At 58.5% G+C, this 26,750-nt stretch overlaps 2 protein-coding genes across 6 annotated transcripts in view; one reads left to right on the top strand and one right to left on the bottom strand.

The window, feature by feature from the left end:
- The window catches only part of ACTN4 (actinin alpha 4), a 72,491-nt gene extending 60,142 nt beyond the window's left edge, over positions 1-12,349 (top strand). For 2 of the 5 annotated variants that reach the window (XM_004715771.4, XM_004715770.2), the window contains exons 9-21: positions 1,120-1,212; positions 1,513-1,743; positions 2,587-2,734; positions 5,828-5,978; positions 7,633-7,741; positions 7,823-7,963; positions 8,046-8,228; positions 8,385-8,519; positions 9,107-9,286; positions 9,527-9,673; positions 10,545-10,610; positions 11,078-11,236; positions 11,344-12,349. In XM_004715771.4, coding sequence (XP_004715828.2) covers positions 1,120-1,212; positions 1,513-1,743; positions 2,587-2,734; positions 5,828-5,978; positions 7,633-7,741; positions 7,823-7,963; positions 8,046-8,228; positions 8,385-8,519; positions 9,107-9,286; positions 9,527-9,673; positions 10,545-10,610; positions 11,078-11,236; positions 11,344-11,502 — 1,902 coding nt within the window. In that variant the 3' untranslated portion in view covers positions 11,503-12,349. Of the gene's footprint in view, positions 1-1,119; positions 1,213-1,512; positions 1,744-2,586; positions 2,735-5,827; positions 5,979-7,632; positions 7,742-7,822; positions 7,964-8,045; positions 8,229-8,384; positions 8,520-9,106; positions 9,287-9,526; positions 9,674-10,213; positions 10,295-10,544; positions 10,611-11,077; positions 11,237-11,343 lie in introns of all 5 variants that reach the window. The other 3 variants (XM_045293016.1, XM_004715769.2, XM_004715768.2) reach the window with 2 other exon arrangements.
- On the bottom strand, positions 12,128-20,571 carry CAPN12 (calpain 12). Its single transcript, XM_004715767.2, has 20 exons — positions 20,335-20,571; positions 19,936-20,005; positions 19,579-19,697; positions 19,321-19,454; positions 18,345-18,513; positions 17,595-17,669; positions 17,433-17,518; positions 17,288-17,362; positions 16,128-16,291; positions 15,787-16,022; positions 15,514-15,525; positions 15,109-15,317; positions 14,971-15,013; positions 14,835-14,894; positions 14,523-14,580; positions 14,151-14,221; positions 14,005-14,067; positions 13,658-13,736; positions 12,842-12,958; positions 12,128-12,761 (listed from the first exon to the last, which is right to left on the bottom strand). The coding sequence occupies exons 1-20, from the start codon at positions 20,569-20,571 to the stop codon at positions 12,676-12,678; spliced, it is 2,163 nt and encodes a 720-aa protein (XP_004715824.1). The 3' UTR covers positions 12,128-12,675.
- Positions 20,572-26,750: the final 6,179 nt, after the last annotated feature.

Raw genomic sequence — 26,750 nt, 5'->3', positions numbered from 1 at the left:
TGCCCTGGCTCTGACTCTTCCTCACTCACTCGGGGTGGGGGTTCATCAGCTGTAGCCCGGGGCTCTGCCTGGTGGCCCTTAGTGTGTTCCTGCGGCATGACATGGTGTGTGCGTGCGTGTGCCTGTGACGCCCCGTGCTCCCATTGGGGCCGTCTCCCCAGCCTCTGTTTTCCTCCCCACCGCTCTGTAGACCCTCCTCACTATTTCTGTTCCTGTTCTGTTGCCGTTTCAACTCCTCCTCTTGGACCCTTTCTGTGCTTCCTGAAAGGTACCTGGTCTCCCTGCTCAGTGTGGCGCCCACACCCTCCTGTTCCTCTTCTTCCTCTGCACCTGTGTCTCCCCACAGGACCAGGCAGGGCTTCCTCCGGGCGGGGCTTCTCTACCACTCCCTGTTCTCTGAGGCCCTGGAGCTACTGCCCTGGGAGTGCTTTTGCCCACGTGAGCTCCATTTGACAGCCAGGCCGAGGACGCACCGTCATGTGCACTCAGCATGGCCGCCAGTCTGTTCCCTGGCTCCCTGGGCAGGATGGCACCCTCCCACCTGCCCCAGCCTGCTGCCCACCCACCCCACTTGTGGGAAAGTTCCATTCCATTCCACCCTAAGGGAGACTCTAAGGGGTGGACCTAACCAGGTCCCTCCCCCAGACCCACCCGACTCTGTGGGGCCCAGGACCCACCATACCTCCCCCAGACCCTACACTGAGGTCCCCAGGACTCTACCAGGCCATCCCCAGGGCCCCTCTCGAGAGGGTCAGAGCCCCACTAGGTCTATCCCAGCCCCTGACCCCTACCAGGCCTCTTCCAGATACCTTCCCTGTGGGGCCCAGGACCTCACCAGGTCACCCCCCTTAATCTGTGGGCCACCAGGCAGCCTGTGGATCTCTTTCTACAGTCCCTCCAGGGCCCAGAGAGCTGGGACCCACTGTCCAGTAAGGCATGTGTAATCAGCCTTCAGGACCCTCTGGGCCTCTCTGAACATGGGCTGACCGCTGCAGCTCCTCTTCCTGTCCTGGACCCTCCTCGGGGACCGTGAATGACCCAGCTTTCAAGGGACGTGCCTGTGAGGAGGGAGGGTTCCAGCTCCCAGGCAGCCCTGACGTGATGCTCCCCCTGCCCCAGGCGGAGACTGCCGCCAACCGGATCTGCAAGGTGCTGGCCGTCAACCAGGAGAATGAACACCTGATGGAAGACTACGAGAGACTGGCCAGTGACGTGAGTGCCCTGCTGCTCAGGGCTTTACCAGAGCTGAACACTCAGGTCACCTCCTTGTCCCCTTGGCCAAAGGCCACTGTGATGGCTGCAGGGGAGAACAGGGGTGGTAGCCAGATCTCCCAGAGAAGGCTCTGGGCTGTAAGGCTGGGGTGCCAGCACCTCCTGCAGGCTCGATCTGGGCCCTTACTCGGCGTTTCTAGGACATTGTTGCCTGTACCCCTGGGGGATTAATCCAGTGAGGGGAGAGGCTGTCGGGGCTGGCACAGTGGCAGACATGCCTGGCTTTCTGTGGGCCCGCAGCTCCTCGAGTGGATCCGCCGCACCATCCCCTGGCTGGAGGACCGCGTGCCCCAGAAGACCATCCAGGAGATGCAGCAGAAGCTGGAGGACTTCCGAGACTACCGGCGCGTGCACAAGCCGCCCAAGGTGCAGGAGAAGTGCCAGCTGGAGATCAACTTCAACACGCTGCAGACCAAGCTGCGCCTCAGCAACCGGCCCGCCTTCATGCCCTCCGAGGGCCGCATGGTCTCGGTGAGCGAGCCACCCGGGGTCCCGCTGCACCCCAGAACTGCCTGCCAGCAGTCTTGTCATTACGGTCGCCTTCCTTTTTATTGTGGCAAACTGTGTATTCACTATGTCCTATGTGCACTGTTAAAGTCTACACTGTAAACTGTATGTACCGTGTACACTGTAGCTCCATACACACTGTGTAATCTGCATCCTACTAAACTGTACACCATACGCTACACACTATGGACACAGCTGTATATGCTGTGTTCACTAAACCTGAGAGAGCCGGAGTCTGTCAGCAAAGGAAAACCCACGTATTTCCCACTCAAACAAGCAATAGCAAAGTGGCCCGCCTCGCCTGTCAGAAGTGGGAAGCTCTTGGCATCTCGGGAAACGAGGCAGGTGCTCCCACTTGGTTCAGGCCCTCCCAGGTGTCGCTGTCACCGTGTGTCAGTGCATGGGTCAGTGGCATTGGGTGCACGTCCCCCACCCCAGCAGGCACTCGGGGCCTTGCCCCTGACCTTCCAGGCAGTTGCCAATTGCCCAGTATCCAAAAGCAGGGTGTCTGGGACCGAGTGGTATTTCTTTGTTCTCCCAGAGTGCCCACCCTCTGAGGCCCTTAGAGGGGGGGTGGGCTTGCCCAGCCACCCCACTCCCTCCAGTTTTACTGCCAGGGTTTTGTACCAGCCCCTTCTCTAGCCCCTGTGCCTTCGGACCCCAAGCATTGTCAGGCCTCTTCGCCAAGGCAGACGCCTTCTGGTGTCATCGAGCCTGCGTTCATCTTCCGTTCCCTTGCCGGCGGGGGACGGGAGAGAGTGCTGACCTGGCCCCGCTGCCCTGATGACCCTGCCCTGCTGCCCGCAGGACATCCACAATGGCTGGCAGCACCTGGAGCAGGCCGAGAAGGGCTACGAGGAGTGGCTGCTGAACGAGATCCGGCGGCTGGAGCGGCTCGACCACCTGGCTGAGAAATTCCGGCAGAAGGCCTCCATCCACGAGGCCTGGACCGACGGTAGGGCCCCAGCCTGTGTGAGCCTTGGCTGTGCTCAGGCAGGCACTGTGCTCGTGGCCGCAGGCACTGAGGCCAGGCCTCGGCCAAGTTCCTCGGGCCGTCTTCAGGGTCACAGCTGAGATCAGCCACCTGCCCCATCGGGACGCAGTCCCTGCGTGTGCCAACACCACCGAGATGGGCGCCCTGTGAGTGCACGTCCCCCACACCCCTGTGATCATGGATCTCATGCTGAAGAGCCCCCCGGGACAGGTCACTACAACAGCAGTTCAAAGCAAGGCCTGGGAGCTTCGTCACACAGACACACACACACACACACACACACACACGCCCCCAGGGACAGGTCACAACAACAGCAGTTCAAAGCAAGGCCTGGGAGCTTCGTCACACAGATACACACACACACAGACACACACACCCAGGGACAGGTCACAACAACAGCAGTTCAAAGCAAGGCCTGGGAGCTTCGTCATACAGATACACACACACACACACACACACACACACACACACACACACACACACACACACACCACCCAGGGACAGGTCACAACAACAGCAGTTCAAAGCAAGGCTTGGGAGCTTCGTCACACAGATACACACACACACACATGCACGCACACACACACCACCCCCACCCCTCTTGGGACCTGGCCCCCTGGAAGATGGCTTCTCCCCCAAGAGTAGCTTTTTTCCGGTTCTCAGAGGCCCTGCAGCTGCCTGTTCCCTTGGCTCACACTGTAGAATTCCATCACGGCCCTGGCCCTAGGTCTGGACCACACCGACCTTGGATTCCACATCCTGGAGGCGGGAGCCTTGGGAGCACAGGGTGCCTGGGAAAGCCAAGCACACCCCACCCCCACCCCCACCCTAGGAGTCACTCCTCCCTCTGCCTTCCAGCCTCGTGCTACCAGCTGGTGGCATGTCCTTATGTTGTAGAGGGTGGTTTCTTGTCACCCCTGGGCTTCTCCAGCTCCTCCATCTGCTGCTTGGGCAAGCAGCCCCAGTCCTCTGACCAGATGCTGGGCTTCTTATGTAGAGGCCCTGCCTTATCTAGAGACCCTCCTCACTCACCAGCATGTTCTGAAGCCAGGCCACCACCACCACCCCTGTATCCCTGGCTGCATACTAGCATCCTGCCTTCCTTACGTTAGCCCGATGGCTCAGCCCAGCTGTCCTGTAGCAGGAGCCACTGGATCCCCTAGGAAGTGCTGGGGAGCATGTAGGCGGGGCCAGGCCTCAGGCAACTTGCTTGTGTCCAGCAGAAATGCCCCCTGTGTGTTTGCCCTGCTTGTCTGGGGTGAGGGGTGGGGTGTTGGCTGAGCCGCCATCTGGGGTGGACAGCATTTCATCTTCGCTCACTCTGTCAGCACACACCTGCCGAGCCTCGGCCGGGCTGGCCTGCTCTGAGCTGCTTCTCAAGTAGAGAAGGTCACTGCCCCAGGGCGCACAGCCCACTTGTCCTGTCTGGCTTAGGCTTTGGGAGGGTTTTATAGATTCCCTTAGTGGGCACTCGGCTGCTAACCTCAAGGTCAGCAGTTCAAACTCACCAGCTCTACAGGAGAAAGATGAGACTTTCTACTCCCTTGCAGAGTTAGTCTGGGACACTCACAGGGGCAGCTCTGCCTTGTTCTGTAGGGTCGCCATGAATTAGAACTGACTTAATGGCAATGTGTTGTTGCTCCTGGGCTCCGATTGCGGGGGCCCACCCAGCACCGCCCCTGAGAATGGCTCCCAGGCTGGCCTTCCCCTGAAGGTGTTTGCAGCTCTTCAGTGTTGGGCTAAGGCCCAGGCTGTTCATCAGCCTCCACATGCCCCACCCAGCCCCGCCTGGCACCGCCTCCCCCACAGGTGCGCTGGCATCTTGCCCTGCCCTTCTCGGCTGCCCAGACATCCCCCACTCACCCTTAGGCAGGCCTGCCCTCGCTTATTCCCAAGGCCTGGAGCCTTTGTCCTCTGAGCCCCCAGCATGCAGAACAGGAGACAGCTCTGCTGGCCCCACCGCCACCTTGAGTGCCTCACTCTCGGCCCATGGGCGGCCAGGCAAGGAGCCACGTGGGCTTGTTTCGTAGAGTCTGGGATTGTCTTGGGGGGAGGGTAGAATATACAAGTCCCTGTTCTCTCTCTCTAGCTGCCACTTGGCTTAATCCAAGGCAGCTGTGGGCCGTGTCCCCTCTTCCCCGTGTGGGTGCTGGGCCCCGCCCCCTTGGGCCCCCTGGCTGAAACTGCCAGGCCAAGAGTTGTAATCTGCCGGTTCTGGTTCCCAGCCTCTGGAGAAAGCAGTTTGAAGCGGGAAATTGCAAGCTTGCCTTTGCGGTTGGGCCTCCTGCCCTTGGGCTGGGGCGGCAGGGCCAGTGGCGTCATCTCCCATGCTGCCCACCTCCCACGTGCCTAGGCCCAACCCGGCCCAGAGGGTGGGTGGGCGGGGGTGCCAGACAGACTGGCCTGGCGGGGCTGAGGTGCAGAGCATTGGCTCCACACCTCACAGGTGCCAAGGCCACTCCTGCCAGCCTCCTCCACCTCACAGCCCTGGCCCAAGCAGGCCCTCGGAGCTGGCCAGCCCCTCTGTAGCCTGGCATGGCCTGCTTACAGCAGGGCCCCTGCAGGCTTTCCTGCAGTACCTCACTCATTCTGTGGGCCATATAATTAGTCAGGCTTCACGACTAATGACTTTCCCCCAACCTTCCAATGGCCTCGCAAATGGGCCCCACTGCCTACCCCCCAGTGAGCAGGGTGTGTCCTGTAGGTATGTGATAAGACCCCGCCCAGGGAAAGCCAGCACCCTCCCTGGCCCTGCTGAGGCCTGGACTCCAGCTGCTTCTGTTAAGATGCACGGTCAAAGATACACGGTCATTTCTTACTCAGCAGGCTGAGTTGGAGGGTCTGTCCCTGGTCTTCCTACCCCAAGGTGTGAGTGACCCAGCTCCTTCCAGGCCGTAGCCGGGCTTGATCCACAGAGGGCCAGGAAGTGTCCTGTGAGTAGGACGAGGGGCCTCGCATCACAAGCCCTGGTCCAGCCCTATAGCCCCAGGATCCTGGCCCCCAGCCAGCCAGCCAGCCACTGTGGTGTGACCCTGCTTCCCACCCCTACCGCAGGGAAAGAAGCCATGCTGAAGCACCGAGACTACGAGACGGCCACCCTGTCCGACATCAAAGCCCTGATCCGTAAGCACGAGGCCTTCGAGAGCGACCTGGCCGCACACCAGGACCGCGTGGAGCAGATCGCCGCCATCGCCCAGGAGCTCAAGTACGTCGGCTCCTGGCCTAGCCGGCCTGCACCTTCCTGAGCCAGGCTCCTGCTCCCTGGGCCCTGGGCTCTGAGCTCCATCCAGCCTGCTGTTCCGCTCCCCAGGGAGCCGGCTGCACAGTGAGCCCTTGTTGCGCCGGCCCCTTCCCTCGGCCGCTCAGAATACACCTATTGTGCCAGCTTCCAGGCAGCCGACTCGCACCCCTCCGTCCCCGCCCAGCCAGATAAACTTGTGTGCACAATTAGTACACTCAGCAACGAAGCCAGTGAATGGGGCCTCAGTCCTCGGTGGTGGCCGGCCCAGGGAGGCCTCTGAAGAGAGGCCCCAGCCGTTACTTCATGGAAAATCCTTGTGCGGGTGCCCAAAATAGCCGTCTGCGCTGCTCAAAAATAGGCTACAAGGCTAGAGCCACCCTTTCCTGACGCCCCTCCAAGGCCTTCCCGCACCCACGGGGATGCTGGCACAGGACTATTTCCTCCTGCCTGGGAGCCACGGCGCCCCTACTGTGAGCTGCAGGCCCCCAACAGCGTGCTTGCCCACACAGAGGGGCCTGGTGACAGATGGAGACAGCCCTGGGCTCGTGGGACCAATGTGCTGGAAGTTGGCAGGAAACTGATGTAAGAGGAATTATAGGCCAGGCTAACGCTGGAAAATGGGCAGCTCTATAGAGTAGTCCTGGAGGACAGATATGCTGGGGTGCTATCCGAGGTGTTCTTTATTCCCATAAGGGCCCCCACGACTGCCAGGGTGAGTCTGGGCAGTCTCGCTGGGCCTTGATTATTACCAGCAGTGAAAACTCACAGAGCCCTCGATGGGGTGCTCTGTCCCAGCCCAGGTGCTCGCGCAGCCAAGGCACTGAGAGAGTAAGAAGCTTGCCCCAGTCACACGACTAGCTCCCCAAACCTCGCCTGCTCTTCCCTGATTCCTATACCCTGTTCCACTCACCCCCAGGCGCCTTCCTGGGCTGAGATGATTGGGATTCTCAGGGTGACAAACACGGTTAAGTGTGCAAGGTTGTAGGTTCTTCCCTGCCCAGAGTGGCCTCCAGAGATGGGCTAGCTGGCTGGGTTCGGCTCTGCACATGAGTCAGAACCCCTACGGCAGCCCCTGGCAGCCACAGTTTGCCACCACTTCTCGGTTGCTTAGAAAGAAGGCTGGGAAATCCCAATCTTGGAGGCCAGCCACGTATCTATTAATTATTTCATACCCGTAAATAAACTCACAGCTTTCAGTGAATTCAAAAGGCTCGGGCGGGGTAGCAGAGGCCAGAATTGCTGCGGAAGCTGCGTGTAGCCCACCCCTTCATCCCAGGCACCGAGGACAGTCCCCTGCGTTTGTTTCTCAGCCATTGAATTCCATTGTTCTTTCTAATAGCACTTAGTATCATATCACAGACGATGTCCCTGGTAGGGAGCCCACCCATCCGAGGGACTCCCCACTAGGGAACAGTGATGCCAGGGGACTTGGCTTAGAGCCTGGTCCGATGGCCACACCTGGGAGCCCTGCCCTTTTATCCCAGGATATCCTGAGGGTGGGGTGGTCTGTGGCCTACGTCAGAGGGCCACTAATTGACACATCTGGAGGTCCATTGAGACCTTGAAGGGGGTGGGTCTGGGCACCCTTAGGGTCTCATGGCTCCTTCCCCACTCGCAGTGAACTGGATTACTATGACTCCCACAACGTCAACACCCGCTGTCAGAAGATCTGTGACCAGTGGGATGCCCTGGGCTCGCTGACCCACAGCCGCAGGGAGGCCCTGGAGGTGAGGCTGGAGGGGGCCCGCTGCCTCAGGGCTGGAGAAGGGGGTACACTGATTACTGACTGTGTCACCCCCTCCCCTTAGAAAACAGAGAAGCAGCTGGAGACCATTGACCAGCTGCACCTGGAGTATGCCAAACGGGCGGCGCCCTTCAACAACTGGATGGAGAGCGCCATGGAGGACCTGCAGGACATGTTCATCGTCCACACCATTGAGGAGATTGAGGTCTGCCCACCCCACCTCACCCCACCTCACCCCCAGGGGGGCCACCAGTCTGGGACCCCACTCACGAGCCCCTTTCCCCCAGGGCCTGATCTCAGCCCACGACCAGTTCAAGTCAACCCTGCCGGACGCTGACAAGGAACGGGAGGCCATCCTGGCCATCCATGGGGAGGCCCAGCGTATCGCCGAGAGCAACCACATCAAGCTGCTGGGCAGCAACCCCTACACCACCGTCACGCCCCAGATCATCAACTCTAAGTGGGAGAAGGTGGGCTGCCCCCCTCCTACTCTGTCTGTCCCGGTGCCCACCCCTACCTCCCAGCAGCCCTACACCACCGGCAGCCCCCCAGACCATCACCCCCTCCACTGGGAGAAGGTGGCGGGGCCCAGGCATGGCTCCCCTGACTCTGACCCCTGCCCCCAGGTGCAGCAGCTGGTGCCAAAGCGGGACGACGCCTTGCTGGAGGAGCAGACGAAGCAGCAGTCCAACGAGCACCTCCGCCGGCAGTTCGCCAGCCAGGCCAACGTCATGGGACCCTGGATCCAGACCAAGATGGAGGCAAGGCCACACCCTGGCCACTGGGGGCCCTGCTGCAGGGCTCTCCTGTAACGCCCGGGCAGCTGGGTGTGGGTTTGACTGTGGGAGCCTCAGTTCCTGCCTTCAAGATGGGGCTGGAAGTAGGCCTTCGGGCCTTCCTCTGTGCAGTCACATGGGCACCATGGGTGCTGCTGCAAACAGCCACTCACTGCTGTCATCCTACCTCAGTCACACAGCTGTGGACCCCTCCATATGCCAGACACCACTTGGATTGGGAGCAGGCTCGGCTCAGCTGACCCCACCCTGCCAGGAGGTCCGCCATGAGGCTTGGCGCCCAGCGTGCAGCCCCGGTGGGGACACTTGGGGTCAGGGGAACCCGATATGAAGTCAGCCAGGCCTGGGCTCAAATCCCAGCTGGGCTCTTACCTTCTTCGGGCCTCCCATGCCTGCAGCCACACCTGTGTCCAGCAGGGGCCTCTGTAGGCCCGCCTCACAGGCATGGCTGCAGGCACCACTAGAGGGCAGCACTGAGGGAACAGGCAGCTAGCCTGGCATTCCTGAGGGTTGGCCACTGCTCCGCCTCACGTGCTTGGTGGCACCCCCTGCAGGAAATCGGGCGCATCTCTATCGAGATGAACGGGACCCTGGAGGACCAGCTGAGCCACCTGAAGCAGTACGAGCGGAGCATCGTGGACTATAAGCCCAACCAGGACCTGCTGGAGCAGCAGCACCAGCTCATCCAGGAGGCCCTCATCTTCGACAACAAGCACACCAACTATACCATGGAGGTACTGTGCCACCTCCGGAAGCCCTATCCTCCCACCCCCTCAAGCCAGGGCCCTGTCACAACCATGAGGGTTGGGCGGGCAGGCAGTGGCTGCTGTTTGCTTGAAGGGAACATCCGTCGAGGCCTCAGAAGAGGGTGTGCCTCCGCCTTAACAGCAAGCCTCTAGAGCAGTGCCTGCTGGGTCGGGGCCGAGGCTTCGGGGCCTGGCGAGCATTGCCCTGACTGCCCCCCCTCCTGGCAGCATCTGCGTGTGGGCTGGGAGCAGCTGCTCACCACCATCGCCCGCACCATCAACGAGGTGGAGAACCAGATCCTGACCCGAGACGCCAAAGGCATCAGCCAGGAGCAGATGCAGGAGTTCCGGGCCTCCTTCAACCACTTCGACAAGGTGAGCCGCCCCACCCCGCCCTCCCCAGTGTTGCTGTCCCTTCCCATCTCCGCGTCTGCCCGTCCCTGTGCTTGTTCGTTCATCTCTTCACTTCCCCATGGTTGAGTCCTGGCCACGGCATTGTGAGCCTCCAGCAGGGACTCCGGGCCCTAATTCCGGCTGCAGCCTCACCAGCACGGCCTGGCATAGGGCATGGCCCTCACCCGAGTGGGTGTCTGAGGGATCCGACTTGGCCTGGCCACTTGAGAGTTACGTTTTACTGGAGCTCACTCTGCACTTGGCATGGGACCTGGGTCCCAAGCAGTGGGGGGGGCAGCCCCTTCCTCCCACCCTAGCTCCCAAGTGTGAGCAGAGCTCCCCAAAGATCACAAGTCCTGGGCTCCAGATGAGGCTGCCCCACCTATCCCTGGCCATTACCATGTCCACGTCGCCCTCTAACTCTGTTTCCCTCCCCCGTGTGTCCCCCTCCATACCCTCTGCATGCACCCCGGCCCCTCCCCACCGCGCTCCCGCACGTCTCCACTGGGACTGGGCCGGCAGGACCATGGCGGGACACTGGGGCCTGAGGAGTTCAAGGCCTGCCTCATCAGCCTGGGCTACGACGTGGAGAATGACCGGCAGGTACGGCCCCAGCCTGGCCGACTCGGCAGTAACCACTCTTCTCTCTCCTCTCTCTTTCTCCCCTGCCCTCTCGCCATCGTGTGTCCGTGCCCCGGCACTCTCGGCCTCCTCCCTGCCCCATGTCTCTCTGGACACCTTTCCCTTTACCTGGTCTCTCGGGGCCTCCTCTGTCTCCCCGCTCCCCCACACTGTCCTTGTCCCCTGCTGTGCACACGGGCGGCCCCTCTGCTGCCCCGCGTCCTTGGAGCAGAAGCAGACAGGCAGCATGGACGCCGACGACTTCAGGGCTCTGCTTATCTCCACAGGATACAGCCTGGTATGCGCCCTGCCTCCCCCAGCTCAGCGCTGCCGCCTCCCACTACCCATCCCTCCGCCTCCATCTCTGGCTAGAGGCGGGGCCCAGCCCCTTTTTTGTGGCACCTGCCAGGCTGGGGTCCTTCCCATGATGCCCTGCATCCCTCCTCTCCTGGCTCTCCAGAGGGCTGCTCTGCGGCTGGCTGGCTCACGCTACCCCCTTCTCCTCTCCCTCTTCTCTCTCTCTCTGCCTCTCTCTTCCTCTCTCCTGTCCTCCAGAACTAACTCTTGAGACTAGGCCTGAGGCACAGCAGACCTGTTGAGTCCACACCCAGCTCCCCATTTCCCGGAGGGTACTAGGGAGGGGAAGAAACTGGGGGCCAGGACAGGCGAGACTGTCAGGAAACTGGGCGTGCCCACTCTTCACCTGGCCTGCCTGGCCCACCCCACTCACCAGCACGCTGCCCCATCCCCACGCCCACCTCACAGGGTGACGCCGAGTTCAACCGCATCATGAGTGTGGTGGACCCCAACCACAGCGGCCTGGTCACCTTCCAAGCCTTCATCGACTTCATGTCCCGGGAGACCACAGACACAGACACGGCAGACCAGGTCATCGCCTCCTTCAAGGTCTTGGCCGGGGACAAGGTAAGCAAGCATCTGGTGGCCCCCGGGAGGGCTCCTGGCAGAAGTCATGGCCAGGGTTGGGTGGGCATGCAGGGGTTGTGGCCTGACCCCCCGCCTGCCACCCCCAGAACTTCATCACAGCTGAGGAGCTGCGCCGGGAGCTGCCCCCAGACCAGGCAGAGTACTGCATTGCCCGCATGGCGCCCTACCAGGGCCCTGACGCCATGCCGGGTGCCCTCGACTACAAGTCCTTCTCCACAGCCCTGTACGGCGAGAGCGACCTGTGAGCCCCAGACCCCCGAGCGCCCCCTCCTGGTGGCCTCCCAGGGGGGACTCAGGCAGAGCTCTCCTCTGACTCTGTATCTATGCAAAGCACTCTGTCCATCCGCTGGGGGGTAGGGGCACAGGAGGGCAGGCTTTCCTTCTCTGCTCGCTGGCACCCCAGGTTTTTCCCACCCTCCGGAGGGAGGAGCGAGGAGCGAGGCTCTGGCCTGGTAAATGTATATGATGTGGTCTTATTTTTATTTGATGGGTTTGTTTTTTTTAAGTGGAGGGGACATGCCCTGGGGATGCCCCTGCTCACCTGGCCCCGCTGAGGTCCCTACAAGGCCTCCCACATCTAGGCCAAAGCCCCACGTGCCTTGTCCAGGAGCCCAGGCCCTGAGATAGGGCCACAGCTGCCCTCATCGCCTGCGATTGCCAGGTGAGCCCCGGCCCGGCCCGCGTGCGGTGCTGTGGGCTGGCAGTAGGCCCGCCGCTGCAGCCTCGCCTCTTTCAGATTTTCTAAGGACCAAAAAAAAATACACACACACACGAAAAACTATTAAAAAAACTTTCAGAGAATTACTATTTACTTTATGAACTTCTGGATTTATTATATAAATATATCTTCACCTAGCAACATAGCTCTGTGCTTCTTGTAATGAAAGTAGCGGTTTGCCCCCCCGCCTTGCCCGACAGGACTCCCAGGAGGAGGGGGAGCGCTGGCCTGGCTGCCTTTTAGTTGATGGTTGTGCGCCCTTGTTTATTTCCTTGTTTTTGTTTTGTTTTGTTAGTTTATTCTGATTGATTTTTTTCTCTTGGTTTCTGGATAAACCACCTTCTGGGGCAGGAATAAACATGTAATATTTTTAAGACGGACTCCTAAAGCGTGCTCTCTTTCTCCTCTGTGCCCCCATTTCCCAGGAGGGCAGGGCGGGCGAGATGATAGCAGCAGGACCGGCTCAGTGGCACCCAAGAAGGAGCGAGCAGGGTGCAGAGGGATGTAGTTGGGTGGCAGGCCCAGCGGGGCCACGCTCTGGGACCTGAGCCCTGGGACCAGGTAGCAAGAAAGCAAAGTCAGAATGGGGTGGCTGCGCTGACGTCAGACACACGCACACACACACACAGTTTGGGGCTGGGGAGCGCGGGGCCCCCATAGCTCCCACTTCCAACAGTGCAGCAGCTCTCCACCTGTGGCCCTAGGAGAATGTGGCCACCTCCGTCCACTGTTTGTGAGTCAGGCAGACAACTCCTTCCCCACCGTCCAGGTGCCGGCTGCAGTGGCCTGTATAGAGGCAGGACATGAGTATCCCCTGGAGCCCTCCATCCCTCCCCCTCCATCCCTGGAGGGCGGGCAGCACTCACGGAAAATGCAGGTGAGCCGGGCAGCGCAGGCCACAAAGCGCTCTAAGTCCACACGTAGGCGGCTGTCCCGATAGCGGCTAGTGAGGACCTGGGTCAGCTGGTTGTTCAGATGGAAGCCTGCGGGGAGGCCACCTCAGCCCAGGGTCCTAACACCACCCCAGCCCTGCACCTAATCCCTCTGGGAAAAGTGAGACAGCACAGAACTATTGCGAAGCAAGCTCTGGCCATATGGCCACAGGCAAGCCCTTTGTTCCTATGGACTCGCGTGTCCACATCCGTAAGATGCCGGCAGCCTGAGCGTGATGGGACCACGGGAAGATGATGGGGAGAACTTTCTCCTGTGGAACAGCTGTTGAGTTGACACAAGTCCAACAGCCCCTCCCTTGGACAGAGTGAAACTTGCTTTGAGTTGCCAAGACTGGATCTTGAAGGGAGCAGGCAGCCTCATCTTTGTCACAGGGTGGCTGGTGGGCTTGAACTGCTTACCTTGTGGGTAGCAACCAGCTCAGTGCCTAACCTACTAGGCCTCCAGGCTCCTGCTGTCTAAAAAGAGGTACTCACATGCCCCAAACGGGTAGATCATAGATGTCCTTGGAGACCAGTGTCCCCACACACCCAGGTACACACAGTTCTCAGGAGAATTTTATCCCCTTGCTGCTTCCTAACACCCACGTTTGCCCCCTACTCGGTGTGTGCACACATCACACATCGAATATTGTCAGGGAGACCCCCGGGGGTGCAGTGACTGACCACCCAGCTGCTTCTGGGTGTTCCCGCAGCGAGAGACAGACAGACAGACACAGCCTCTGCCCACACCTGCCGCTTTCAGTGCCAGCCTCAGCTCATAGGAGTTCATGGTTCCCGAGGCGTCCTCATCAAACTTGTCAAATGTGGCCTGGGGGCATGAGGGAGGGGAGGTCAGTGCCTCCGATAGGACCCCGAACTGAGGGACAGGTGAGAGGGCCCAGGATGCTTGCTCCCATCCCAGCCTCCTTGCTGGCACGATGGTGACTTCCAGGCCAGGGCCTGTGCCTGTCCCACCCACCCAGGGGCCATGGGTGTCCTGGCCAGGCCCCAGTCTGTATGCGTGGTCTGGGGCCCCTGAGCCTATTAGAGGCACCCCTCCCAGACAAAGCAGTAGCCCCACCCAGCACCCACCTTACCTGCCATTCCAGGAGGCGACCCCAGAGCTGCTGGAAGCAGGGCAGGGCCAGGCGTCCCCCGTGCTGGGGAGAGGGCAGCTGAGTAAGCTGGGTGCCCAGGGAGAGGCAGGATCCCAACCCTTCCCAGCCCAGGCATGCCCGTGTACCCCAAAACACTGCACCAGCTGTTCACAGGTCCTGAGGCCAATCTCTCCAGGGGTCCGGCCGTGGGCCCTGACTGGGAAAAACACTCCCTAGGGACTGACATGGGGGGGGGGGGCAGGGCATTCCCTCTCTAAGCAGGCATTGTTGGGGAAACTGAGGCACCACTGGGAACTAGTAAAGCTGAGATGGGGCCCAGGCAGGTAGAGGGCCAGGTCAGGGTTAGCCCACAGCAGCTGCACTCCTACCTCTCTCGGTAGATCAGGGGTTGCCTGTTTGTGGCTGAAACCCTGCCCCGCCCTGGCCACACAGACCAGCAAAGGGCTGCAGATCTGATGGCAAGGGTCCCTAGCCAAGACACCACACGCACAACTCACCGGGCTCCAGGGCAATGCTCAGTAAGACTTGGAGCTGGGGGGACACGAGCTCGTCCTCCTGGGCAGGGAGAGGGGGTCTGTGGGTCCCTCCATGTAAAGTCAAGTCCCACAGAGCAGTCTGAGCGCCCCCAGCTGAGCCAGCAGCACAGACCCGTGGGCCCCAGAGTCAGTGTGTGGTGGGGGCGGGGCCTGTAGGGGGGCACCAGAGAGGAGCAGGCACTCCAGGCCTGGAAGGGGATTGAGCAAAGGCCCTGAGACAAGGGAGAGGGCCTAGGCGGGCACGACTCCCTCAGTCCAGCCGGCCACTCGTACCTCTCCGGCCAACTCCCGGAACAGCAGCTCCAAGCCTAGCGACAGGGGCGCACAGGGGACCTGGGGATGGGGTGGGGGTTAGTTCTGCCCCAAGGAGCTGCCCGCAGTGCCCCTCCCGGCGCAGCTCCCAGCTCACCGCGAGGACCTGGACATCGGCGCTGATGACGTCGTCAATCTCCCTGCAAATGACAGAGACACGTGGAGGGCGGGGCTGGTCCCTTGACGGGTCGGGGTCGAGGAAGGGGCGGGGTCGAGGAAGGGGGGCGGGGCTCACGCAGCCGCGTGGCGGCGCTCCGAGAAGATGCGCAGCGTGAAGTCGGCCTCGTCGTCGGCGCGGGCGGCGCTGGGCACCACCAGGTAGTGGCCCGGCGGCAGGCGGCAGCGGCGGCTCACGTCGCGGCGCGCGCTAAAGGGCGAGCGGTCGGCGCGCAGCAGGCCTGGCAGGAGCGCGCGGCTGTGCGGCGTGTCCCAGAGGCCCAGCAACTGGGGCGGGAGGGAGGGGGGCGTCACGAGCCCCAAGTCCACCCAGCCCCACCTTCCAGGCCTTGCCGCCCAGGCCCCACCCCACCAGCACGCCACGCTCACCCCAGACCTTGCCCCTCCCTCCGTGACCTGCAGCCCGCCACCCAGCACCACTGCACGTGTGGTCCAAGGCCCCGGCCCGTGTGTAAAAACCCACCTCCTCGGGGATCTGTGAAGAGGAAGAGGAAGGGGCTTCTGTGGCTGGGGACAGCTGGCCACACCTCACAGCCCTCCCCCTGCCCCCCCTCAGACCCCTACCCCCTTCTTCCCAGAACCTTCTTCCTCAGCCCCTGCACCAGGTCTGACCCAACCCTTCTTTGATCTTTCTGACCACCCTCTGCCGCCTCCCTGACCCCTCCCTGTGATGCCCCTCCAACACCTGCCCCCCCCCTCCCACCTCCCTGGCCCCACCCCCTTGTTCAAGCCTCACCTGAAACACGTGGAAGCCAACGGTGAGGTAGGTGAGGCCCTGGGCCCTCAGACGTCGCCGGTTTCGCTGGATGAGCGACAGCAGGATGGTGCACTTGGGAAGGCGCCCCCCCATCGCTGGGCCCCGCATCCCCGCTGCCCCCCAGCCCCCCCATGGCCCCTGCTCATCATCATCATCCTCCTCTTCATCAGGCTCCAGGAGGGTCAGCCGGAATTGAGGGTTGGTCCAGAAGGTCTCTAGTTGGGGAGAGAGAAATGGGGTCATCTGGCCAGCTGCAGCCCCAACCCACCCCTCCCTTATGTGTCTCTTGGCAGAGCGGGGTGGGGTCCTCCAGGCCTCACCAGCACCAGGCTGGCTCCCACCGGAGTTGAAGCCTCGGACCCAGCGGCCTTGGAAGGTGTGGACGTGCCAGCCGCCCCCTGCAGGGCTGGGACCCAGCACTTCCGGGCTCAGCGAGCAGATCTGGACGGTGTTGAAGTGGTGGAGGAAGTCCTGCAGCTCCATCCTGGACGGCAGTGGGCAGTCAGGCCTGCCCAGGGAGGGGCGCCTGAACCCAGGCCCACTACCCTGAGCTGATGCCGACTCTTGGTGTCCCTGGAGGACAGGGTAGAACTGCCCCCTGTGGGGGCCCGAGACTGCAAACTACGGGAGTAGAAAGCTTCATCTTTCTCCCTCGGAGGGCCTGGTGGTTTCGAACTGTGGATCTTGTTAGCAGCCCAACGTGTAACCCCCTAGGCCACAGGGCTCCTTCAGGAGCAGACGGCCTCCTGTTTCTCCTAAGGAGTGGCTGGTGGTTTTCAACCACTGACCATGCAGTTTATAGCCCAGCGCCTAATCCAAGATGCCATCAGGTCTCCCTCCCAAATAACCAAGGAGCCCAAATGCCCAAACAATTGCCAAGTGCCCTCCAGCCTCCTCCATCTATTAGCATGCCTCCAGGAATGAGCCCCAAAGTGCTGTGCCCTCTGCTACTTCCCAAATCTCAGTGCCCGGAAATGCCCAATGAGACCACCCCCCACATATTGCCAAATGGACTTCAACACCCCACACACACACATACACCCTCCCCAGTACCAAGATCCTCAACCTCGCTGAATTACCAGTCACTGTTTTTCAGCCCCCCAATATTCTCAGTGTTCCAGAGATCACCAGTGTTCCCCCATTGCCCTTAATGTGACCCATCTCCCTCCAAATCCAAACCCCGAAGCCTTTGTCATGGCAGCAGTTCTGGCTCCCGGTGACCAGATACGAGGGAGCAGAGCTGCCCCAGGGGTCCCTTGGCTGTCATCTGGGCAGCACTAGATCACAGGTCTCCTTTCTGCTCTAAACTACTGGCTCCAGGGTCTTCCGAGATCACCACCTCTTTCCCCCTGGTAGAAGCCAGCATCCAAATGGCCACCAGTAATGGTCACGTGGCCAGGTCAACCCTAATAGGATGCATTGCCCTGTTCACTTGGGACACCCCCACCGGAGGGGGTGCAGCTCGCTCCTGCCCACTCACCAGAACTCGCCGTCCTCCTTCCTCACCAGCAGGGCTTCTCGCCACTCAGCAGGGATGGCATCCCAGCGCGGGCAGCTGGGGAGACGAGTGTGAGGATTGGGCAGGGGGGCAGGCCCCATGCGCCCTCTCCCCAGGCCCGTCCCACCTGTCGCTCCAGGCCCCAGTCCATTCCACGCGGCCCCACGGGTTCCGCAGCCGCAGCAGCTGCACCTTGGTGAAGCCCAGCCACACCTGATGGGGGTAACGTCAGTGGGGGTTGGGGAAGGGACATTCCCCAGGCCGGCCCCTCCCAGGGAGAAGTCCTCACCTTGTGGGTGCCTGTGACCGAGTACGCGTGTCCCTTCACCAGCCCTTCATCCGTGCGGTACTCCCCCTGGTTGCTCTGGGCGGGGAACAGTGAGGTCATGGGGGCAGGCAGGAGGGCCACTGTGCCTCTCTGACTCCAGCTTCCCCCCACCAAAGCCGGGGGGGGGGGGGAGGGGCAGCGGCAAGGAGATGAATGAGGAGACGGAGAGAGAAAGAACCAGGAGAAAAGCCAGAGACTTGGCAGCGGAGGCAAGAGAGACAAGGATGAAGGGTGGATGCCTTAGACACAGAGGGAGAATGACAGTGTGACCGGTCACAGATGAGGGCTGAGCCCTGAGAATCAGTCCCGGGACTCGAGCTAAAGTTCTCAGGAAAAGGCTTGCTTTTTTCCTAACCCTGCGGAGCCCTGGAGGGTCCAGTCTGTCTCAGAACTAAAACAGAGCCCACTGCCTTCGAGTTAATTCCCATTCATAACTAGCGGACAGAGGAGCACTGTCCTTTGAATCTTGACAAGGGTCAGCAGCTTGGTTGTCCTGTGGTTAGCAGCTCAATGGGTCGCCCACTGCGCTACCTGGGCTCCCGCCGGAGAATGACGATCAGAAAGACGCACTCAAGAACAGCCTGTGAGCACCTGGATCCGGCTGTGCCTGAAGCTGGCTCGTTTAGGAGTGAGCAAAGGCTTTGCCATTCAACTTGCTCCACTGTGACTTGAGAGGCACCCAGCACCCCAGCCCCGAAGTACAACTCTCACCAGAGCCGTGGCCCCCACAAGGGACTCCTTGGCCAGGGCATGGCGCAGAGCAGAGAAGAGGCCCGGGCTGTCTTTCCTCAGGTAGAGCACCTCGCCGACACCGCCGGTGAAGTCCACAAAAGCCTCGTTCATGTGGCCTCCCCGCATCACCTCGTAGGATCCGTGCAGCCTGTGGGGGCAGTCCCCGATGGGTCTGGGGCACGTGTGAGTGTCTGGGGCCTGAGGGGGCTCTAGGAGGGTCCTCTGTGTAGGCTCAGGTAGTGCGGTGGTTACACAATGGGATGTTCACTTCAAGGTTAGCAGTTTGGAACCCCAGTGGCTCCAAGGGAGAAAGATGAGGTTTTCCGTTCCCCCATCCCAGGGGGTCGCTACGGGTCAAAGTTGGCTCAGTGGCCATGAGTTCGTTTTGGTTGGTTTGTTAGTTTGTTTTGTAAGTTTCTGGAGTTTCCAGATGGTCTGACCCCTGAGGGGGACACACCTTCACTATGATTTAGTTCAGGGTGTGAGGAACGCAACTTCTGGGTCCTTAGGAATCCTGGCTGATTGTTGGGTCCCTAGGGATGTTTTGTGGGAAATGGCGGGGGTGGGGGATGGGGGGCCCGCGTGCTGGTTAAGACTTGGGAGTCCTCAGGCTGTGAAGGAACCCTGGTGACAGAGCACTTATGCGCTGGGCTTCTAGCCACAAGGTCAGCAGTTTGAAACCAGCAGGTTCCCCCGGAGAAAGACAGGGCTTTCTACTCCTGTCAAGCGTGACAGCCTCGAAACCCACGGGGGCAGTTCTACCCTGCCCTGCAGGGTCCCTGTGAGTCAGCATCCAGTCCATGGCAGTGAGTGTGAGGTTTGGGGGGGGCTATTGTGTTTAGGGGTCACTGGGGGGGTGTTTGTGGGACTCGGAGCTGTGTCTGGAGTATTCCACGGGCTGCAGGGCTCGGGGGGGGGGGGGTGTGGGGCTTAGGGTTGTCCTGGGGGCACTCACTTGGCATAGGCCTTTTCCAGGAGCGGGGCCCAGAATTCATGCCGCTGCTGCGAGCGCACGAACATCAACTTGCCCTCATGCACGGGGAGCCGGTCATCCACCACGACGTCCACCCAGTGGCCGAATTGCCAGAGCTGGCGGGGGTGGGAGGCTGTCAGCCTCTGTGCCCACCAGGTCCTTTGAGCACCCGCCCAGGGAACAGCTGGGAAACCCATGCCCCCGTGGGAGAGAGGCTGGACCAGAGGAGCTGGGCCCTACCTGAAAGTGGAAGACGCCTGCGTAGCCACCTTGGAAACTCTGTCCGGGGGGGACCACCCGGCACAGGAGGCGGGGGTAGAGAGTGAGAGAGGCGGCGGCCGCAAGAAACCAGCAGTTACCTGGGGGAGGACTAGGTCTGGGAGGGGTCCAGGGAGGGAGATCACCGGGGTGGGGATGAGCGGGGGAGGGACAAGGGGGAGACCGAGGGACAAGGGTCAGGTAAGGGGGACTGAGGAGGAAAGATGGGGGATGGCAGGTGAAGAGGAAGTGGGGCTGGAGGGAGGACCGGGCAGAGCTGTCAGGGCCCCAGAGACATCTGCTGGGTTGGGGGATTCAAGATGGCTGCAGGGGTCTCACCCAGTCTCCCCTGACAGACGTCTGTCCGGCTCATGTCCTCACAGATGAACTGGGGCTCCTCACAGAACTCCTGAGTAACAGGGAGCCCAGGCGTCAGCCTGGCTCCAGCCGTCAGGTGCCTGCAGCCCCTCGGGCTCCACTTGCTCCAGGAAAGGGCTTCCGACCCACATGGGAGAGGCCTTGGGCTTCCCCAGGCCTCCCTGGACCAGCCAGTCCTACAGTGATTTCCCCCCTCTTCCTTCACACCCCAGAGTCCCAGCCTCTTCTCCCTCAGACTAGGAGTCTCAGCCACTATCCCCTTCCGCCCTCATCTATGAGTCCAGTTGCCCTCCCTCTAACTAGCAATCCCAGCCCCCTCCTCCCTCACACCCAAAGGTCCCAGCCCCAGCCCCACTTTACATGGGGCCTCTTCCATTCCACCCCTTTGGCTTTCTCTGAGTCGGGACCCAGCTGGTCATAGCCCAGGGCATCTGGGCCAGCAGGAAAGTAGGGGTCCCGGAACAGGATCCCCGCCTCCAGGCAGGCTGCCCGGATTGCCTCGAATCTCTGGCCTCTGAACAGCTTTGGACCGCCAGCTCCAGCCCCAGCCTCATCATCCACCAGCTGGATGGTCACCCCCCTGCTGCCGCACGCCATCTGGACACTGGGGAAGGGCAGGCTGGCCCCAAGCTCTTTAACCTCCTGAGTCATGGGGGGGGCGGGGCCTCAGCTCCATCAGAGTGCTGGTTGGGGGGGCTCCTCCCTCGTTAATATTAATTGATGGTTTGGGGTGCCGAAGATCAGGGACGCGTATTCAGTGGTTTCTTCCCTGGGGCGTGGGGCCTTCAGTTGTGGCCAGGGTAGCAGCTTAATGAGCTTGACTGGCAGCAGGAGGGAAGGTGGGCAGAGCTGAGGGAGGACTGGCTGCCGCTGTGGGAGTGCCCAGAAGGAGGTCATGGGGGGGGTGTACGCTATGTGGCTGGAGGAGAGCAGGCGTGGGCAGGAGGCATGTCCTGCTGTATCTGGCATCTCTTCTTCTGTCTGTCTTTCTCCTGTGCGTCTTTTCCCTGTCTTTCTCCTTGGGCTCCTCTCTCTTACTCTGGAGAGAGACAAGACTCAAGTCTTGGTCCCTCACTGTTTGTCCTTACCTTTGTCTCTGTCCTTGACACCCACACCAGGGTCTGAGCCTCTCTCTGCTCACTCCCTAAACCCCATTCTGCCTCCCTCCCTCCCCAACAAGGTAGCCCCCAGCCTGGTCACCTTGCAGAGCTGCCCAGACAGGGCCCACTCGGTACCTGCTGGGCTCTGGGCTACCCCCATCCCAGGGACCTCCCAGCCCATCGCTACTGGCTTAGACCTCGGGCCCTGGGACTGGAGTGATATTTCCCCCCCAAAGGATGCTGAGCCTTTACAAGAAATGGGCAAATGAGTTCTGGAAGAGGAGAAACTCACCAGCACGCCTCCCGGAGTGCTCAGACCCTGGAAGAACCTGGTCCCCTGGGGCACCCCGCGTGCCCCCCCCCCCACGGGAACAGCTCAGGGTATCATCAACGGTGCAGTCCTGAGTGACCCTGTGCACAACAGAGCAGACACTGCCCAGCCCTGTCCTGGCCATCGTCCCTGTGTTTGGGTCCCTTGTCCCAACCACTGAGGGCCTTTCTCTTTTTCAGGGACCCCACACTCTCCCAGGCATGATGCCTCTTCTCATGGACCGATCGGCCCTGATAACACGTCCAACGCAGGCGAGACAAAGTCTCACCATCATCACTTCTAAGGAGCGTCCAAGCGTTGGTTCTTCTGGTAGCCCAGCACCCCGTGGTACTTTTTTTTTTTTTTAACATTTTATTAGGGGTTCATACAGCTGTTATCGCAATCCATACACACATCAATTGTGTAAAGCACATTTGTACATCATTCTCAAAACATTTTCTCTCCCCTTTAACCCCCCGACATCAGGTCCTCATTTTTCCCCTCCCTCCCCGCTCCCCCCTCCCTCATGAGCCCTTGATAGTTTATAAGTTGGTATTTTGCCATATCTTGCCCTGCCCGATGTCTCCCTTCACCCACTTTTCGGTTGTCCATCCCCCAGGGAGGAGGTCACATATAGTTCCATGTAATCGGTTCTCTCTTTCCTACCCATTCTCCCTTTACCCTCCCAGTATCGCCACTCACACCACTGGTCCTATAGGGCTCATCCGCCCTGGATTCCCTGTATTTTCAGTTCCTATCTGTACCAGTGTACATCCTCTGGTCTAGCCAGCCTTGCAAGGTAGAATTCGAGTCATGGTAGTGGGAGCGGGGAGGAAACATTTAGGAACTAGAGGAAAGTTGTATTTCTCATCGTTGTTACATCGCACCCTGACTGGCTCATCTCCTCCCCAAGGTACTTTCAACATTCTTCACTGACCGTCATTCAAAGGCCTTTATTCTCCCTCCGTCTTCCTTATATGTTGTGGTAGTTACACAATTTCATGTCAACTCGATAAGAATGAAGGGGTGGGGTTTAGCCTTTCAGTCAGGTCACAGCCTGATGATCCCTCCTTGTGGGCATGACCTCATGAGAATTCTGGGCTTCCGCTCTTCCTCCCTGGAGGCAGGACACACACACACTCTGCTTCAACATTTCTGTTGAGAAGCCACATGGAGCCACCCTGATGGCAGCCAGAGCCCTGGAGATGCTTCCACCGCCATTGGGCCCACAGGACTTTCCCCCCACCCGCCTGTGATCTTCCTGCACTCAGCATCATTGCATGTGCTGTGTGAGTCTAGAGAGGGATTTATGGACTAGTATCAGATTTAAGGGCTAATATCAAACTTATGGATTTGATCTGGGCTTGGAGGATTTATTGATGCATAATTACTTCTTGATATAATGCTCTCTCACACATCTTTAAATGACAATGAATTTGTTTCTCCAGTCTACCTGGACTAACACATGATGGTACCAGGAGTCGGGTACTAGAGAAACAAATCATCAAGACGGAGAGCGGATGCTTGTTTGACCTCTGCCTTATGGTAATTTTTCTCCTTTAGCTAGCCAGAGGTCAGATATGGCCATTCCGTTTACCGGATTGTTTTCTGGAAAGGGCATGGGGAGTTAAAATCTTGACTCTTTTCCTGGGTTGTCGTCTGGTTATTCCTGTTTGAAATGTCGAAAATGAATGTGATTCATGCATATGTTGAGCTCAGGGCGAAGTTGCCCCTTGGATATCTCAGAGACGATGCTGCTTAGACAAAAAGCCTGGCCCTGGCTTGCTGCAGTCAGAAGCCACAGACCACATTTCCTATCAATAGGGTAGTTTAGATAAGGATTAAGATAAGCTTAGATAAGGACAGAGCTTGACTGTTTTAAGGTTGAGTTTAGGATCTGGCTCTACCAGGTTTATACTGTTTTCTTCTGTCTATTGTTATTGATAAAATGATTGGTTGAAATGATGACTGGGAGGCAAAGGTAATGAGTGTAAGCCTATTTGCTTTCAGCCATCAATTTGAATCTTTAAATGGGTTAGGACAGGCCTGCAAAGAAGGCTCTGAAAAGATAAGCCCCACCCAGGGCTTTGGAGTACTCCACCCATGCATTTGAAGAGACTTGCCTAGAGGGATGCTGTAGAGACTGAAGAAGAGAAAAGGAACCCTTTGGCTTTTTGAATTTTGAACTAGTGGTTTGTGCCTGAGGCTGAAAAATCTGGAGCCATGAAGGAACTCTCCTCTCTAGGACTGAACTGAAGGGAACCTGTGAGCAGGCTGAACGCTTGCTAGGGGACCACCTGGATCCACTTGTTGAGTGGGAGTGAGAGAAACGCAGCAATAAAGAAACGGGTAGAGTCTGGTCACTGACACCCACAGACCTGGTTCACAGGGACTAGAGAAGACGAGAGTGGTTGACTGGTCTGAAGTTCATGACCTAGTACAAGGGGCTAGGGTTGTTGAGAATTTGTCATGGGGCCATGGTCTACAGAAAGGATAGCTGATGGGCAGCCTGGTGAGGCTAAGAGAGGAGGCCCACACTAAGTTGACCAGAACCCAAGGAGATGAAGAGAAGATTTTGAGCCTGTGAACTGGTGCGGATTGCTGCTGACTTTATGGACGGTCTGTCCTGATGTGACTTTGCTTAAGGAAGGTTCCACTGGCATGAAGATCCTTCACATTAAAGAACATGCTTGTCTTCTCAGAGCACTGGGTCGATGTAAGTGGGCCATATAGAAACTGGATACCCAAAATGGGGGGGATAAAGGCATGAAGTGCCTGGCTTACAAACTTTCATAGGTGGGGGAATATATTCATAGGGTTATAGGATTAAGGTGAAGGTGTTCACTTAACTGAAATTGTAAGGCATAGAATAGTGGTGTTTGGTTCACTGATAGAATATTATGCTTAGGAAGGAGCGAAGAGGGAAGAGTCAGCTGTGCCTCAGTGAGCCAGCCTTGGGGCTGGAGGGCCGGCCGGCCGGGCCTGTCGAGTTCCGTGTCTGAGGGAGCACAGGGCTTCCTCCTCATCAGAACAACACGTTCCTTGACCTTTAGGTGCTTTCAGATTTTTTTCATCTCAGAAAGAAAACAAAAATTCTGCACTTGGACTTGGCAAGCATTTCTATGTTAGGTCCTGAGCCCGTAGTCCTGCTTCTTTTGTCTAGCCGCGGTCCCTCCTCACCAAGCATGGGATCTCTTCTCTATAGTTCCCCCCAGGATTTGAAATGGAAAAGGCTGCTAGTTACAAAATGTGAGTCTGGGCCATAATCATTGACTGCCTGCTTGAGAACTTTTAGCAACTTAAAGGGAAAGGCACTGTGAATTCCTTGTGGGTGTTTCCCGTAAGACATTCTAAATTCTAATTCTCCTTCTGCAATCCCTCTTTCTACCCTTGAAAGTAAAGGTGCTTTCCTATACTTAGCCTCTTTGCTTCTGTTCTCTGAGCTCCTTCTTCTCAACCTGAATGTCTTGAAGTTCCACTCCCCTAACTACTTCTGTGTTAGCTCTCCTAGTTTGCATTTCTTTGGAGCTAATCTCTCTACCTCCAGCACTGGCTTGCTTGCTTGTTTTACAATCTCTGGTCTTTGTTACACTAAATTCCAGCAGGGGAGCAGATGCTTTTACTATGTCCCCTTCTGACTCAGGCTCAGTTTTTCCAGCTCTGCCTAAAATCATCTCATCTGCCTCATACCCATTCTGACTGCTTCTTACCAGATTTAAGTTTGGGTATCTTAGACGTTTCTCACTACTCTGCTGGTTCTGTTCCTTTGCTTTCCCTACCTTTGAAAGTGAGGGAGCTTCCTGGGATTGTTTAATAGCCTCGCTTTGGGTCTTGGAATCCACTGCCTCTAGTACTTTATCACCTTCAAACCTTCGGAGGCTGCAGTCCCCCGAGGGCACATAGGCTTTGGCCATGAGGTTTTCTTTAGAATCAGAGGCCCTGCATAACAAATCAATCCCTGCTTCTTCAGTTTTTCCTAAAGGTTCACCACCTAATTCATGCTCATTCAGAGAATTTAGCTTGCTTTTCTGGATTAGGATCGCTCACACAAGACTTCTCACTAGACTGATGATCCTCACGCTCTTCCTCCTGTACTAAAACCTCTTCACTTGAACCCACAGATACCACGTCTCCATAGGGATACTCTCCCCATTTCTGTGTGCTTTCTTTACGTTTACAATGACCTCCTCCCAGGTCTCTAAATTGAAAGTTCCTTCCTCCGGGAACTGTGGATCATACATTTTTATTACTTTTAGAAAACATTGCATCTTTTTCTTCGTTACTTTTACACCGTGTCTTCTCAGTAAGTAGATGAGCGTAGTACTGTAAGTCCCAGGTTCACTTTTACTTTGCCCCGTTGTTCTCTTTAAAATACTCACTATTCCCACTACTTATCCCCACACCGGATCCTCCCTTAACACAATTTTCCGATTCACTCCACATTCCGGTGAGGCCGTACAGTTGTTACATGGGGTTTAATTTACATGGCCACGCGCGATGAGTCCCACCTGTAGTATGAGGTGGGGTGGGTTCAGGTTCAGAGAAGAAGGGCAGGGAACGTCTGTGGTCTTGAGGTGCCCACCAGTCTCTACCCTACCAGTAAGCTTGGCCGTTTCCTACTCCACATTTCCTCCCACTCTAGTCAGGCCCTTCTCGTGTGACCCCTTCCAGGCACTTGGTACTTGGCACCATCTAGGTGTCCACAGGTCCACTGGATGGGCAGGCCCTTTTTTTAAAGATCGTTTTATTGGGGGCTCTTACAGCTCTTATAACAATCCACACATCACGTGTATTCAGCATATTTGTACATATGTTGCCATCATCATTTTCTGAACATTTACTTCGAGGCCTTGGTATCGGCTCTTTGTTCCCTCCCCCGACACCCCCCACCTCACCCCCCAGGAGGTATTTTTAAGGACCAATGTGAAATTGCTGTAGCGCTAGGCTCAAGAAGAGGATGCAGGGTGAGGTAGGTAGTTTATTGTGCCAACCTGGCCAATTAAAAAGGTGGGGTTAATGGAAGGGCGGAGGAATACATGGCTTGGGTAGCCTCACCTTTCCAGTTCTTGGGTCTCTTGCTTTCTGATGGTTGGACCAGGGTACAGCTGCCTTAGCAAGGTTCACTTTCTGCAAGACATCCCTGAGGAGAAGCCACATGGACCTACCCCCATGCAGCCCTGGGTGCTGGAGCAGCCGTGTGGAGACCCCTGCTAGTGCTGAGATGATTACCGTTTCACTGACTCGGCTTTCCTCCTGCAATTGGCATCACTGCATCTGTTTTGTGAGATGGAGGAGGACTTTGTGGATTGGTGTCGGACATATGGGTTAATGTTGGACTTGTGGGCTTGGGCAGCACTGGGTTGGGA

Source organism: Echinops telfairi, unplaced genomic scaffold (assembly GCF_000313985.2).
Source record: "Echinops telfairi isolate 266 unplaced genomic scaffold, ASM31398v2 ScPeMD7_655;HRSCAF=1070, whole genome shotgun sequence".
Taxonomy (NCBI): domain Eukaryota; kingdom Metazoa; phylum Chordata; class Mammalia; order Afrosoricida; family Tenrecidae; genus Echinops; species Echinops telfairi.
Note: the sequence above shows the minus strand (reverse complement) of the source record. Positions and strands in the feature narration are given on the sequence as shown.